At 46.3% G+C, this 16,418-nt stretch overlaps 1 protein-coding gene across 1 annotated transcript in view; it reads left to right on the top strand.

The window, feature by feature from the left end:
• LOC138451415 (phospholemman-like) overlaps window positions 1–16,418 on the top strand; it is a 366,388-nt gene that overhangs the window by 313,465 nt on the left and 36,505 nt on the right. Inside the window, exon 7 of the mRNA XM_069604909.1 lies at window positions 7,545–7,587. Within this exon, the coding sequence (XP_069461010.1) occupies window positions 7,545–7,567 (23 nt within the window). The 3' untranslated portion in view covers window positions 7,568–7,587. The remainder of the gene's footprint in view (window positions 1–7,544; window positions 7,588–16,418) is intronic.

Raw genomic sequence — 16,418 nt, 5'->3', positions numbered from 1 at the left:
TCTTCATTCAAAGAAGAAATATATGTGCCCTAGTGCACGGTAGAGGTCTCCACTGCCTCTCTCCCTCCCACCCCCCAAACCCTCTGAGGCCTGAGGGATTGGAGCTAGACACAGGGATGGCATCCTCTTCTCCGGTGTCTTCTCCACCGGCTTGGCCAAAGCCTCCCGCCTGAGAGGAAGGCCCACTCTGGGCACCGTCAGGCCCCCCTGAGTGGGTCAGCCCCTTTAGCCTACGAGAGGGCTGCTGCCACCAGCTCCATCATCGAGTATGATGTACTCTGGTCCACCTGAGACTTCAGGCATAGGTCGGACACCTGCGCCTTGGCCTTCTGCGGCTTCTCCCACAGCTCCCAGAGTTTACTGATTTCCTCTTCGAGGAGGAGCTGGAGGCCAATTGAGATGGAGGCTTGTCGTGGGAGCCCCATGGACGAGGCAACCAAGTATTTAGCCCGCTTTCCGGACCAGCCGGTCCTGGGTGAGTCATGCCCCTGCTTGCCGCATGGGGTAGAGGCTTTGGCGTTGAGCCATGCCGTGAATCCTTGTTGGTGCGTTTGGTGAATCCAAGGCAAATGTCGCAATCCACTTCCGTGATCCGGATGGTGACAATAGAGGCACTGGCGCTGTCTTCCACAAACCAGTTCCTCAATCTGCAGCTGGAGCAGAGTTTGAAGAGAACCTCCGTCCTCCTCAGACATGGTCCGGCATGCGGTGTAGGCCTGATGACCTTCCGGAATGTTCGATGAAAACTGGATGATTCGTGCCTTTGAGGGGTGACGAAAGAAGCCGACCAACTGATCACTGTTGGCCAGTCAAAAGAACGAAAGAGCACACAGGCTCCATTTAACTATAATTTGACATTACGAAAAAAACTTGGAACGCAGAAAAGCTTGGAGCAAAACACGAGGACTCCCCCCAACACTTGAACGTGTGGTAAAAATTTGAAGATGGCTGCCAGAGGAGGAGATTAGGGAGAGGGCAGTCATTGGCTGGGGCAGTATGACCCAGAGTTCAGTGATTGGTTGAGAGAAGAAATACAATTTGTAAGTGAAACTTTCTTTTACTGAGAATTCCCAGCCTGATGGGGAAAATTCATGAGCATGCAAATCCACGACAGACCCCATGCTGGAGAACTGCTCTTCTAAACCACTTAAGAAAAAAGCACTTACAAAGATGGCCGCTTTGGCGGAAAAACATGCTGAGTACACTAACCTGGTTTGCTTGTTCATAACAACCACAACTGAGCAGTCTACGGCCCTCTCAGTGTCAAAACGCCTTTGAATGTCTTCAAAGTACTTGCGATACAACTCTTCTCTGCGTCTCTCCTCATGCTTCAGACGCTCTTCTACACTCATTGTATAGGATAGTTGCTGCTGCAAAGTTCCCAGGGAACGTGCCGTCTCCGTATCGGTCTTTATCACCTGCAAAGACATGTCGACTGCCTTTCCGAAGACATTTTTCCCCGTTGAATGACATATCCAGCAATTTGGTATGAATGTCCTGGCAGAAGATTCACTGCACTTGCATGGTACGAATATCACAAGACCTAGTAGAAACGTGCAATGTTGTCATTTTCCCCTCTGCCACCCCACCCCCTTTGTCTTTGGCGCTTGGAAAAACTTGTGTATAGGCACCTTACAAATGTCCATTACATAATTCAAATAAATAAATGGTGCAGTGGGGTTGTTAACAATGATGTGAGGTGTTGTATAGTGGTCATTTGTGTTGTGGAATGGCCTCTAGTTGCATGCGGATCTACGTGATATCTCTGCGGCAGATTTTCCCGCGACAGGAATGTTCACATGGGAAATGCATGAATACAAAATGTTCGTACATTTCCCATGCGAACATGCAGGGGTGTCCCCCTCAACCCCCACTCACTATACTCTGTAGTATAGTGAGCAGGGTTTTGCGGCGGACACTGCTCAGCCCCCCGTAGCCTTTTTATTTTATTTCATTTTTCACACCAACCCCACCAAAACACATAAACACATACCACGAAAAGTTCGAACTTTTGGTAGTTAGAACTTTTCTTGGTGTGTGTTTTAGTTCTTTTGGTGGGGTTGGTGATTTTTATTCAGACATTTCGTCCTATCCCGTTGCATGCTATGGTGTATATACTACTATAGAATGGTAACTTCTTGTTTGATGGTTGCATGCTCTTCACTAATAGTTTGAGAACTGATGTGTTAACTGGTTCTGTAAGGTGTTTGATGGTGCCACACAGTGGTACCAATGCTTTTAGCGGGTAGTCTGGCCTTGAGGTTGGTCACCAGTGCATCAGAGTGTAATCTGGTTGGATTAACGGTGTCACTAATGCAGTAAACTAATTGCTTGTTCCAAAGGATGGTGACTGGTTTGCGAGGTAACAAGGGCAGCAGGGTGTTCATTAATGTTCTAAGTGGTAACAGAAACTGTTGGTGAGATTAAACTAGAACTTTTTATTTTTCACTAGTGGTGTGAGGGTGCCACTGGTGGTGTGGGAGGTCTAGTGACATCATACAGTCGCTAGGGCAGTGCGTGTTAACAATTGTCTACATTGGTTTTTAATGATATGAGGTGCTAATCAGTTCTTTGTAGGGTGGCCTTTACTGTTGCATGGTGGTTACTAGAGGGATGTTGTGACTATTGGTCCTGCAGTCCGGCACTAGTGCTAAGGGGTCATTAATTGTGCTATGTCGTGGGCACATGATAGCAGTTTGGTAACCAGTAGCTAGTGGTGTCACTAGTGCTGTGGTCTCCTGTTCTGAGAGGTGGTGACTGATGCTATGAGGTAGTCACTGGTGCTTTTCAGTTTATTAGCAGTTACTATTTTGGTTTCTGTGCTAATGTAGTCAATAGTGTTATTGGTTGGTGGGAAGTAGTGGGGTTGTCACCTTGGGTGATCAGGGGTCACTAGTGCTGTTTGATTTTCACTAAGAAAGTGTCCCATACTGGGGAGGTCACTACCTGAGCGAGTTGGTTACTTGTGCCATGCAGTGGAAATTAATGTAGTCTCATTAGTGGGTAGCCTTCAGTATGGTCTCTAGTGCTGTGCCCTAGTCACGATAATAATCAACACCACTAATAGCACAAAATAATTTTCTTTATAAATATGTTTCTTTTTTAATTGCTAGTTATGCATTATTACTGGTCACTGATAGGGTGCAGTGTCTTCAATTGGAGGGTGTGCCAGCCTCAGAAAATGAGGGCACATAGAAAAAGGTAACTGCACAGGAATAAACATGCATTATGGAATATTTTGTAGATTTAGAGTATAGAAAAAAAATGTAATAAAGCCAGTATTGCCTCAAATTGCACCGGCCGCCTGGTGCAGCCTGCAAAATGGCACAACCCGGACTGCAGCCGGAGCGAACTCCAGCCTGGGGGCATAAAAAGGGTGCAGCCTTAACTGCCACCACAGTAGTGTGACCTTCTCCCGCTTCGGGCAGAGGGTACACAGCATGGCCATCACTGCTGTCTTATTGGGTACATTTAGTAGGCCCCTGAGTCCTGAGATGGCGCTACATGGAGTGCTGCCTCTCCTGTGCCCGTCCTTCACAAGTAACTCCCACCTGGGTGAGCACACAGATGGCACGACCTGGACCGCGGCCACAGTGAACTCACGCCTGAGGGAGATGACAAGGGCGCAACAATGTTGGCCTGACCGCAGCGCTCCCCAAAGAGAGTGCTTGTGCAGTCAGGCAGAAGGTGTGCCTGGAAAGACAGCATGGACCAAATACGCTGCCTTCAACTGATGCCTGGGGGAGAGTGGCCATGGCACAGTTTTCACTGCTGCCCTAGTGATGCAAATTGCTCCTGCCTGGGGGAAAGAAGACACGGCAGGCCCGCCATTGCTGCAATGCTTGGTAGTAGCTCCTGTCTGCAGTAGCCAGCACTTCCTGCAGCCCAGACCATTGCCAGAAGCCCAACATCACCATCGGGCCTGGAGCTGGTGTGGCGTCCTGCTGCCATGCCCCGCCTGCAACCAAAATGTCGGCACAGGCTGCTGTCAGACTTTCCACTCTTGACGGGGAATACAAGGAGAGGGCCACCCTCGACCCCCCCGTTTTCATGGGGGGCACAAAAGACTCTTGACTGACCGCCACAAGTAAGAGCCCTCCCAGCCCATGCCTGAAGCATCATCCAGCTGCTTCTGGAGCTATGGGAATGGTGTCTCCTAAGACCCTCTACCGGCTCCTGGACGGGTGCCTCCAAGCTCAGCCTAGACTGAGCATTGACTTGCTTGAGAGATGGCAGCCGATGTAGCCCCTGGTGTCCCTGGATGCGTCTTTGCTGGCTAATGTAGTGTTCTCCACATTTTCTGGACTACCAAGAGGGACTGTCCCTGTGACCATACCGATGTGGCCCTGGTATCCCTGGTGCGGCTTTGCCACTAGTGGGGTGCTCTCTACTCTTTTGTTCATTAAGAAGGAGTCACTGTCCCCATGACCAAACTGCTGATGTGGCTCTGGCGTGGCTTTCGGGGCTAATGGAACGTTCCCTACTCTTTTCTTGACTAATAAAGTGATCAAAGTGTCCAGGTCCTGAATGTGTATAGTTAACGCATACATATATGTTCCTTAGCTCACAGCATGTCAATGAGGCATGTTTAAGAAGCTGTGATCCTGCAAACGTGCTTCACTTAAAGTTGACTCAGTAGTAATGCATGTTTGAAACTGTGATCCCATGTATGACTCGCCTGCTTAAAGTAGGCCCAGTAAGATAGCATGTCATCCTTGTAGCATGTCATCCTTGTTTTGCTAGATGACTCGCCTTCTTAAAGTAGGCCCAGTAAGATAGCATGTCATCCTTGTTTTGCTAGAACTGCCTGTGTGCCAAGTAGTCACCTCCATCACTCACACGCTAATAATCTGTACCGCCAAATGTTGATAGTGGACCCCCCTGCAAACTGTGTATGTGGTAATGTCCTAAACTGACCCACGAGGGCAATGTGAGTTATTATTTACGATAATGCATGCCACTTGATGTTGTCGTTATTGTGTTGTTCATTTGTGTTCACCCTTGGCATGGGATGTTGTTACATCTGCACGGAGCCAAAGGGATTGTGTGGTGTCACGTGTTGCCTGTCGGTCATATGTGTGACCAGGTGACCCGTTCTAATAAAAGAGCCGAGCGTTCTCCCATCTGAAGTTGCAGCCAAATACTGGTGTTAGGGTCATTATTGCAGCCTGAGGCTGCTGGCTGCGCGATGGGCCCAACCGGCCGCCCTATTTCCCTGGGCATCCTCATTCCATGGGGATACCGCCCCCTAATAACTATTAGCCCGCTCCTATCACCCACACTATCTCTAGCTCTCTCACAACTTTTATACACTCTCTCCTCACTTGCTACATTGCACTATACATAAAGCGTACCACTCTCTGGCCCTCATTACGACCCTGGCGGAGAACCATGGTGCAATTTGCACCATGGTCCATGGCGCTAAGCTGCCAATTCCGCCATGGTGGTTGGCGGACTTACCGCCCCATCCCGACCTTGGCGGGGCGGTAAATCCCCAATCCCCATTCTGCCCTTCCCCATTCCCATTCTTGCCACATAGGGCATAATGGGAGTGGGGAAGGCGTTAATTACGCCACCGTAAATTACGGTGGCGTAATTAACAACAAGTCCCGTAGCGCCATGGATTTTTCCTCCTGCAAAAAGCAGGCGTAAAAATCACCATGGCGCTACGGAAACTCGTAGTCAGGCGGAAAGGTACGCCATGCTCTACGCCGGCGTAAAGCCCTTTCCGCCAGGGTCCTAATGAGGCCCTCTGTCACAAATGCCTCACCTTTACTAACCTCTGTCAGCAGCCCGCCAACACTTCGCTCCACTGTCTGTCTTCCCCAGACGGTGGAGCGAAGTGTCGGAGAGTTGGTGACAGAGGTTAGTAAAGGTGAGGTATTTGTTCATGTCATCCTGTGACCTTACTGAAACAACCCGCACTCTGCCTGTCCTGCTCTCCCTTTTTATACCTAGGAACTGGTGGCGCTGTGTCTCCCTCCCTTCCCCATTAGTTGCAGCGCTCATCTGGCATCCTGCACCAATCAGTGTCTGTCTTTTCCCCAGGAGTAAGTGAGAGGTTTTAAAAACCCCTTTAAGCCTTTGATGCCTTTGCATCACGGTTTTTCTAACATTTGCTTCGGTGGTGAGGTTGCTGTTTTCCTGGTCACTTATGGCATGTGGTGTACATTCCTGGTTCGCCGTGCTTGTCGTGGTTCTTTTTTCTTCCTCGTGTGGATCCAGTCCCGGTTTCTGTGTTGGTCCAGGTGGATTATGGTAGTTGCGGTTCTGAAAAAAAAGAAAACAGTGGCAGGGAACTATTTGAGGAGGGATTGAGAGATACAGAGTGGCACCCGGGACAACATTTGCTACACATTTATTTATTACACATTGAAAACCTGGCAGGCATCAGGGCGCGCCAAAGACACACAAGACAAAACACAAAGCACAGGGCAGCGTAGGGGGGCTGGTGAAGCTAGTTGTTTCGAACAGCATCGTTTTCAATTTTTTTCGGAAAGGCAGTGGTCCTCATTAGGAGGCTGGTGGCCGCGGAATGAACGGTGCCGGTAAGGTACCGGCAACGTTCATTCCGGGGGCCCCACATTACTGGTTTCGTCGCGGGTGGCGGAATGCACGTCTGGTCCAGACCAGACGTGCATACCGCCACCCACAAGCAAACCAGGATGTTAACAACGGACTCGTCATTAATGGGTCCGTTGTTAGCAGCCTCCCCAGTCCCATTGAGCCCTATGGGGGCTCAGATGGGAATGGGGATGTACTGGGTCCAGGTCCCGAGAAAGGGAATTACCGGGCCCGCTAAAGTTGGCATAGCCCAGTAATTCCCTATTTTTGGGACCCGGACCCGGTACCCGGTTTGGGGGTAGCCATGCCGGTAAGAACGGCATGGCTACCTCCAAACTCCTAATGAGGCCCATTATGTCCTTTTCCAGTCGTAGTGCCAAGGGTAACACATTCCAGGCAGAAGCTTCTGGGAAGCTGAAGGATCTTCTGTTTCCTATGACACGGTTTGGCTTAGGGCAAATGAGCAGACGACTGTTGCATGATCGCAGGACTCTTTGTGGTTGGCCATTTGTTAGTTTATCTTTCAGGAATATAGGACTTGTGCGGCATGGTCAGGATTTTAAATTGAGCTCTGTAGTTCACAGGGATCCAATGGAGTATTTTTCTGTGTACAGTAATTTAGGGAAATTATTTAAGGACCAGGGACCTCCCACTTCACATATCTGGGGCTGGGTTGGTTCTGACTTTTTTTTTTAGTGATCCCCTGTTCCAGATTGAGAGGCTTCCTGCCCTCCCCCATTGACAGGGTCATGACCCTGATCCTGTCACATTATCTCATGCCACACATGTCTGTATTCAGGCCGTAGGACATAGATTTGTATCCTGACAGGGCTGGTTTTAATACATTGAGTACCATTCAATTAGGTCATAGAATCACCTATTATTATAGAACCCTGACATGGAAAGAATCTGGCATACAATATTATACAAATCTGACAACGTTATCCAGTGCTAATATTTTTCCATTTAATTTCTCCTAGGTTTATCGACCAGACGATTCTAGGAACCAGCTACCCATTGTTGGTAAGTACTGCATTCGACTGGAATCTCACCCTCTCCTTTGACTCCTCTATTCTCCTTCTCTGATTGTTCCCAAAATTCCCCCTGATGTTCCTCTTCCCCATCTTTAGTTTTTTTTGTCTTAGTCCTCCTTGCTCTCTCACCCTGTGGAGACCCCATCCTCTCTCTATTTCTGACATTATTCTTTGAAGATCCCCCTCTCTTTTAGTGACTCACTCCATAGCATCCATTATCCAATTTCAGAAACCTAATTTCGGCTACTGACTACTCTTCCTGGCTCATCCCCTCAATCATCCCTCTCACTCATTAGTCTTCACTCTCCACTCTCCACTCCTCATCCTAACACCTCACTCTTCTTCCTAACTCAGTACACATTGCACATGTTATGACATTATCATCCGTCCTCCTCACTCATCTCCCTTCTAATTTCATCACATCATGTCTCACTTCTCATCCTCATTCCTCAAAATGCTTAGTTCCTCATTCCTCCACCTCAGTCTTCAGTTCACCTTGTCACTCCTAATACCTCACTCCTCTCCATGGCTCATATCTCATTGATCACTCTGCCTCCTCGCCGCTCACTCCTTCTCCTCAGTGATCATTATTTTGCCTTCCTTATTGCTTCTTCTAGTAATTGACAGGTATTGCTGAGGATGTGTGTGGGGCTCATCACTGGAATTACATGGGTTTCTGGCTCGACAGAGATACATTAGTAGATCTGTGTGTGGGCTCCATCTTGAAGAGTAAGATCGATGTGCATTGGCAGAGCTGTGATGATATGCTGGGATTAGCAAATTTGTCATTCTGAGGACAGTAATGTAAAGTAAGTGGTCATGTATAGCACCACTATGCCACTTTTGTTGGACTCTCTGAACATGGCTCTTTAAGATAAAGGGACAGGGGCTTGATTGGTGGGGCAGTGGGAGAAGCAAATAAAAAACCTCTGTTGGCCATGGGTATGGCAGAGGCACTTGGGAATATGTTATTCATGGGCAGGAACCGAAGATCTGATAGAGTACAGCACTTTGAGCCAGGTTAGCTGTTGATATAGGAGGGTGTGACAGGGTTAAAAAATAGAGCGTAGCCATGCTTGATTATTGTTGATGTGGTAAAGGCTAGGTGTGTAGCGGCTGCCTGTCGGGATTCATGAGTATAATGTAAGGTGGTTTTAGAGGGGAGACCATTGGTCAGGGTATGAGGGGATTACGCCTCTCAAGACAAAACAACCTTCAGCCTTGCACTCCTACCACTGGCCCCTTACAAATAGGTCAATTGCACTATCTCACATTACCACTGCCAAACTCTCTCTCTTTTTCTCTTTCTCTTTCTCTCTCCCTCTCTTCTCTCTCTCTCTCTCTCTCTCTCTCTCTCTCTCTCTCTTTGCTTCTGTCTCTCCCTCTCTCTCAAATTGTACCCCATGATTAACCAAACAAGGATCTGCACATTGGCAGATGCGGGGGAGGGGAAAAACTGGAATCTCCACTCATTACCATCAGCTACATGCTAAGGTTTATGGGAGTCAATAACGTTTGGTCAGCTTGACATTTGAGGATTGTATGTGCACAGATCACCCTCCTTAAAATGTTGGTTGATGGGATGAGCAATGCATCAGATCTCATTCTAACATGCTCAGCTTAGTGTCCTTTTGGGGATTTTGCCCACCAGAGCATAGTCTGTTGGGGCAAGTTCAAGGTGTTTATCAAGTGTTCATCAGGAAGTCAGGGAATGGGAGTCAGATAGTAAGGACAGTGGTCAGAATCCCTGCCTGTTTCTCCCAGAGATCTACCCTGCTGTCTTCCACAAGCTTTAAACATCCTCTCACATAGTACACACCGGCACAAATTAAATTCCCTTCACCTCCACTGGCCACAACTATTCGGGTGATGCTGCATCCCCGTGGGGTGTGGGGGGTCCTTGCAATGAAATGATGAGCAGAAAAGATGGTGGAGACTGGATTCCTCAAAATGCAGCACAACACTGGGTGCGCAGCCCTATGGTCTTACAGGAGGTGCGGTGGCTGCAGGCAGGTGTAGCTAAGCATGCTAGGAGACAGCAATGTACTACATTGTCCGAGGTCTGTGATTTGGGTGTCCTACTCATTCTTTTTTTCATCTGCTCTATGATCTCTCCCTTTCTCTATATTGCTGATCTAGCCCCTTTGTGGTGAGCTTTCTGAACCTCTCTTCGGTCTCACCCTTAATGCCTGTGTTCCACCTCCCGTTTCTCTTTCTCTCTTTCTATTTTACTGCTTCTCTTTCTATCTTACCGCTTCTATATAGTATAGTCATGCAGTCAGATTCTCCCTGCCCATGTCAAGGCAAGGTTTTATTTCCCTCACACAGGTTTGAAATGCGAGTCGAGCTCTTGCCAGTCATTTAGTATGACCCATCACCATTCCGGCCTTGCTGGCCAGGTCTACGGGTGGCCTTATTACCCTATGTCTTTGATTGTATGCCATTAAGTCATGAGAGTTCCGGTGCTTCTAGTATTTTATTAATGATGGGGAAAATAAAGCTACAACCATATTGCTTTTGTTTAACATGTTTTATAAATATGTATATTGTCCGGGTGCTTTACTTTGGTATTTGTGTACTTTCCAAATGATCTCTATAAGATATTTTTACATTGTATTTTATTTATTGTGTTTCAGTTTAAAATAAACCTTTCACACATTACAAACATAACCTATACATTTAAGACAAGCATTTAAAACCATTTTAAATAAACTCATTTGCTGCTAACACATTTACAAGTAGCACACCTACACATAGACAATCAGTTCTTAGTAAACAGCAGTCACATTACAATTCAAATGTATTCGTTAAGATAAAATAAATAGCCTAAACGATACACATACCAAACCAAATATTTGGTAACCATCTTTTACATTCTCCAAATTAATAAAAAGAATGCAACCGGAAAAAGGCACCACTTTAGCTCCAAGATCTGATTTAGGAAAGCTAAAACAGCAATACACAATGCGATTTGTTGAGCATTTAAAACCCAACGCCAAAATGGATCTTTCTTTAACGTTAGTTCATGATCAACAGATCTTCTCATACGTTGCAAATGCTGCGGCATCACTGACTCACATAATACTAACATGTTTTCAGTGTTTTAACCTCTTGGTGACCAAAGCGGCATAATCTATCAGACCTTGGTATCCTAGAAAAAATTGCATAATCCATCAGACCCTAATAAGATATAAGGGGTCATTACAAGTTGGGCGGTAAGGGATACCGGGCACCGGTAAGGAGAACGGTGCTGGTAATCCCTTACCAGCCAATTCCGAGGTCCCTTAGCGGGAGCCTCAAAGAACGTGTGGTCTGACCTCACGTCCTTTACGGGTCCCACTAAGGGACAGGGCGCTAATAAGGGTACCACAAATTGCGGTACCGTTATCAGCTACTTCCCCATTCCCCTTGAGCCCTATGGGGGCTCAAATGGGAATGGGGAATGGCATTTGGAACGGGGACTTACCGGGTCTGCCTTGGACGGAATGTCCCGGTAAGTCCCCACTGCACCAGACCCGACCCGGACACGATTTTGGAGGCAGCCATGGCGCTAACAGCGCCATGGCTACCTCCAAAGTCATAATGAGGCCCATAGTATTTTTGTAGGTCTTGAAAGCCAAAAAATACATCTTGGAACCCCCTCTGAAATCCTGCTTAAGGAACAGACTTGTGGTGTGTTTTTGCCCACCACTGATTTGAATTTGTGCCAACTGTTCAACACGATGAAACAAGATAATAATAAGGGCAGTCTAGAAACTGTTCATATCTCTAAAATTGGTGCACATAAACTTCATTGTGTATATCTCAATAGCAGATCGTTGCCCAGAGATGTGATTGATGTATCCAATCTTATTATAGAAAAAAAATAGATATTGTTTTTCTAACTGAAACATGGATAACTGATATGTCAGGCCCTGATCTAACTTTGGCTGTGACAGATGGCTATCTTATCCTCTGCAGAAATAGGCCCAGTGGCTTTGGGGGTGGGGTAGCCCTCATTTTTATCGAGCCATGCTTAACTTTCATGCTGTGGACATAGAGGAGATTGAGGGTATAGAGACTCTGATGGTAACTGTTGATTAATCATTACACCATATACAGTTTAATTCGTCTGTATAGATCCCCCTGTAACATGCCTAACTTTGAAGAACTGCTCTCCATGCTCCATCCTCTACTGAAGCCATCATCTACATGTATTATTATCAGCGATTTTAGCCTTTGGCAAAACGATCAGTGCGCCCAGTCAGTCGGATGCTTTGGGAGGTGCTGAGGGATTGCATTCTCATGGGTTCTTGAACAAGTGCAGTAGTGATGAGGCAAGTGCAGGCCCAGAGGCAAGTGCGAGAGGACTCTCGAAGGTGCCGGGCACCTGTGAGACTATGAGGTACACCTGGCTGCCAGTCAGCAGGCTGTGTGGAAGGGGAGGCGCAGAGGGATAGAGCGGAGAGAGAGGTTAGCAGGGTAGATGGAGAGAGAAGGAAGAGGAGAAAAGGAATGTCTTAACGAGTTTCCAGAACTTAAGGAGAGATAGCTCAAGACGGAGGGCGGCAGGGAGGCTATTCCAGAAGGAGCCTCCTGCTGAGAATACAGATCTCCCCCAAATCTCTGGTTGGAGAACCGGTTTACTCACAGCAGGTTGGAGGTAGATGAGCGGAGGCTCCGGGAAGGACAGTATTTAAGTAGGAATCGCTGCAGATACATAGGTCCCAGGCCCCAGAAAGCCATGTGGACAATGCAGAAGATCTTGAACTTGATCTTTGCAGCCAGTGAAGGAAATTCAGCACCATAGAGATGCAGTCCCTGGGCTTGAGGTGAGGATAAGCCTTACGGTTCTGTTCTGGATGAGTTGCAAAGTGTGCAAAGAAGATGCAGGGAGGTTGAGAAAGGGGCTGTTGCAGTAGTCCAGCCTTGAGAGAACCAGGGCTCTGTAGACAGTGAGCCACTGGGGGAATGTGAAAAAAGGAAAAATACCTCGGAGGAGGTGCAGCTTGTGGTTGGACTTTTTAGTGATGTCGGAAATGAGTCGAGAAGGAGAGAGTGGAGTCGAAGATGACCACAACGTTTTTTATTGCCTCGCAGGTGGGTGCGGGTGCAGGGCCAAAGGAGGCCGGCCAGAGTGAGAGTGGGAAAGCAGCAGCTGGAGTCCCAATGCGAAAATCTCAGTCAAAGGAGTTGTTCAAGATTATGAAAGAGTTAGAAAAGCAGGATATTTCTCCAGTGGACCATGTAGTTAAGGACAAAGACTGGTGTGCTAAAATACAACAGGCCATGTTCGACAAAGTAGCAAACAAATGGTTTGCAGGATGTAAAAAGGCTAATACGATGGCACCTGTGAACACCTGTTCTCCTATCACTACCAATATACCACTTTTTGAGTTTAAAAGAGTGACAGTGAAATAATAGATGTATTTCCAAGTCATAAGCCAACTTGCTGCTGGGGGGATCCTTGCCCCTCTAAAGTGATAAATAAAAGTGTGCTTCAAGCCTTCCAGCAGCCATCTCAGGATTTGATAATTCCTCTTTTCAGACTGCACTGGTTCGACTATCTATCAAACAAGTATGGATCACTCCCTTTGTAAAGAAAACCTTTTCAGACCTGAATATTGCAATGAATTTTAGACCTATCACTAATGTTCCATTATTTTAAAAGATTTTATATCGTGTTGCATACCTGCAAATCCAAGCTCATTTGGAACTGCACAATCTGTTGGGTCCAAGGCAGTCTGGCTTTCGGGCATACCATAGTATGGTATCAGCCATCTTGAATTTGAAAGCCAAACTGTTATCGAATATAACCACAGACACGTGTCGCTGCTGCTATTATTAGATTTGTCTGCTGCTTTCGATTTGGTGGATTTTAATGATTTTTTCAAATAGAATTTGCTTGGAAGACTTTTTATCCAAATCAGCAGCTTCTTGGATTTGATCTTTTTAGCTGATAGAGAGGCAAGAGTTTTTAATGGCCAAGTGTCAGCTGATGCCATTACACTTCAGTGTTGTGTTCCCCAGGGCTCGTGCCTTTCTCCAACAGTTTTTTATATTTTTCTTATGTCACTTTTTGATATGTTTGACATAGAAAGTGTTCATTATACAAATTATGCCAATGACACACACATCTAATTTAAGTTGTCTGGTAATTATGTAGAAGACATGGCTGGAATCAACTCTGTTTTTGACCTTATCCAAAGATGGATGGCCCATAAAAGCCTGGCCCTCAATGAATCAAAGACAGAGCTGCTCCTGTTTGGCCCTCAGCAGAGATTGGACACACTTTCTGCCTCCTATAAGTAATTTACCGTAACAGGCTGCATAATAGAGGTGCTTCCCAAGGCTAAGACACTTGGGGTTTACTTAGATTCCACGTTGTAAATGAAGGACCATTTATACTTTGTTGCCTCCTCTTCGGCCCACTATTTACGATTGCTAAGGAAGATACGTCCATTTATCTCAGTAAATAACTGTGCCATATTAGCTTGGGCTATTATAGGAGCCAGGGTTGACTATTGTGGGAGCCTGTTGGTTGGTATCTCTGATTGCAATTTGACAAGACTCCAAGTCGTCCAGAATCAGGCAGTGAGGACAGTTGTTGGCCTCAACAAGCGCAGAAAACATGTTACAGCTGCTGGGAGATCTCTGCATTGGCTTCCGGTCAGGGAACATCTGAAATTTAGGCTGTTGACAATTAGCCATAAATGCCTCTTTAGCAATAATCCCACTTACCCGAAGCAAATAATGAGTGTCAAAAGAGACAATTGTGTACTAAAATCAGGCAATAGCAATATTCTCTCTGTGCCATGTGTCAAAGTGGATAGAGCGGGGAAACGCTCCTTTGATTATCTTTCCCCAGATCTTTGGAATGGACTGCCTGTTTATCTACGGTCTGAGGTTTTCATCGAGAGGTTTAAGAAAATGCTAAAAACTTTGTATTTGACCTAAAATTGTGATTTTAACATAATTGTATTCAGTGTGAGGGCTTTGAGGTTTTATACTTATCTTATTGACTCCCATCTCTGGGCGTTCTATCTGCCTTTCAATGTTTTTATCCTTTCTTTCATTTGTTTGTTTTTACTCCTGTCTCTTATGGGGTTGTTGTCCTTCTTCGTTCCTGGAGGTTTTATGTACTTGTGTATAGCACCCGTTTACCATGAGTTTAAGGTGCTCCACAAATGCATAAATAAAAACTGGAGCTTTGAAAGGTATGTGTTCAGGTACCTAAATATCAGAGTGTGTTCAAATACTGATTCCCTACTTAATAAAAGAGTATGATCCTGGGCAAATCATTTAAATCCCACGTTGCCATTTTTGCAAAAAATGTGGTAGCCCTTACAAGGGATACAGTTAGCATAGTGTATACATATTGGTAAAAGGCATCACTCCTGGTTTAAAGAATAAAGTGTTCTGTCAAGCATGATAACAATAGTGATCATGTATGTATTGCACACCATAAAGTTATATGAATATGGGGATCAGGGGTTCTGGATTCAAAAAGTATCTGCAGGTGTGGGCTAAACTCACCACGGTCTTAAGAACTAGATGTACAATGCTATATTCCTCTGCAGCTCACCATATGGAGCAATGTGCTGACATTTCGTTGTTGCAAACTCAGACCCAGCACTTTCATGGCTCAAAGGCCATCCGCAGTTTGGTGGAGGCTCGGCTGTAGGGACAGAAGCAGCTTCGGGGGCAGAAGGGTAAGATCTACAAACCTGACCATGCCTCCTGCCACCTGCGGGAGTTTGGCAGCTACAGTGTCTTTATTGTGCACATCAACTGGCTAGAGCAGCAGATAACCATGTCTGCCCTTGCACAGTGATGCCCTTTATTCATCATTTCGGCACCATGCCTCTGCCCTCTTTCCTTACCATTGCCCTGGCACTATTCCCTCCCATTTCCTCTATCCAGATCATTTTGTATCATTCGCAGTATCTATGCGTATGTCTATGCTTATGTCGTATTCCCTTCTTTGGTACTGGAGGTGTCTGTGGTGACTATACAAATACCCTTGGCCCAGTCTAGTTGGTCAGTAGGAATGTTCTCTCCTTTACATTCTGAAACTATAAGAACCTGACGGGGGCTGTCCAACCCTACTGCTAATGACGAGGTGCACAAAGTAAGGGCCTGTGCAGGGCAGACAGTGGAGCTGCAGGCAGTCTCATGTAGTCCCTTCTCCTTTTCCATGGTGGCCATTAAAAAAAAAAGGAAAAAACAAAATAATGGGTACCATGAAAAGGAAGAAGGGACTACACGTAGTCCCTTCTACCTTTCCATGGTGGCCTGTCGCAGATCAGGAGCGGATGCGCTGGCACAGCTCCACCTCACTGATGAGGCCCAACAAGGCTGAAAGACAAGTATGGGGTTGCTGTTGGTACAAACAAGGGTTGCCTGGCATTTCGGTGTTGGACTGCCCTTGAGGGCGGGACAAAGACTGATATGCAAATGGGTATTCCTCCTTTGTGAAAGGTACAGTGAGCTAAAAGCGATGGCTGCGGACTCTGAAAGTGGCAACAAACCACAGAACAGGTTATCATGCCATGTTCTTTCTAGAGAGGGGTGCCTGCTACCTTTTTTGTATAATACTAGATATAGATGGAAACAAAATAACCAAAGTTATATACTGTATTTCCATTACGAGGAGTGCAGTGCTGTGATGTATTACTTTGTGGTCCTTAATAAATCACAGGTACCAGCTAAACATGCACTCTTTGGTGTAAAATGGCAGACACTCACAAACAATGTCCAAGTTAAGGTACGTACGCTTTTCGTCTCTTTACGAGGACTTTACATTTAGGAGTTTACATTTGTCAATGTTTTCACCATAGG

The sequence above is a fragment of the Ambystoma mexicanum genome, chromosome 1p (genome assembly GCF_040938575.1).
Source record: "Ambystoma mexicanum isolate Mex_15411 chromosome 1p, UKY_AmexF1_1, whole genome shotgun sequence".
Lineage (NCBI taxonomy): Eukaryota > Metazoa > Chordata > Amphibia > Caudata > Ambystomatidae > Ambystoma > Ambystoma mexicanum.
Note: the sequence above shows the minus strand (reverse complement) of the source record. Positions and strands in the feature narration are given on the sequence as shown.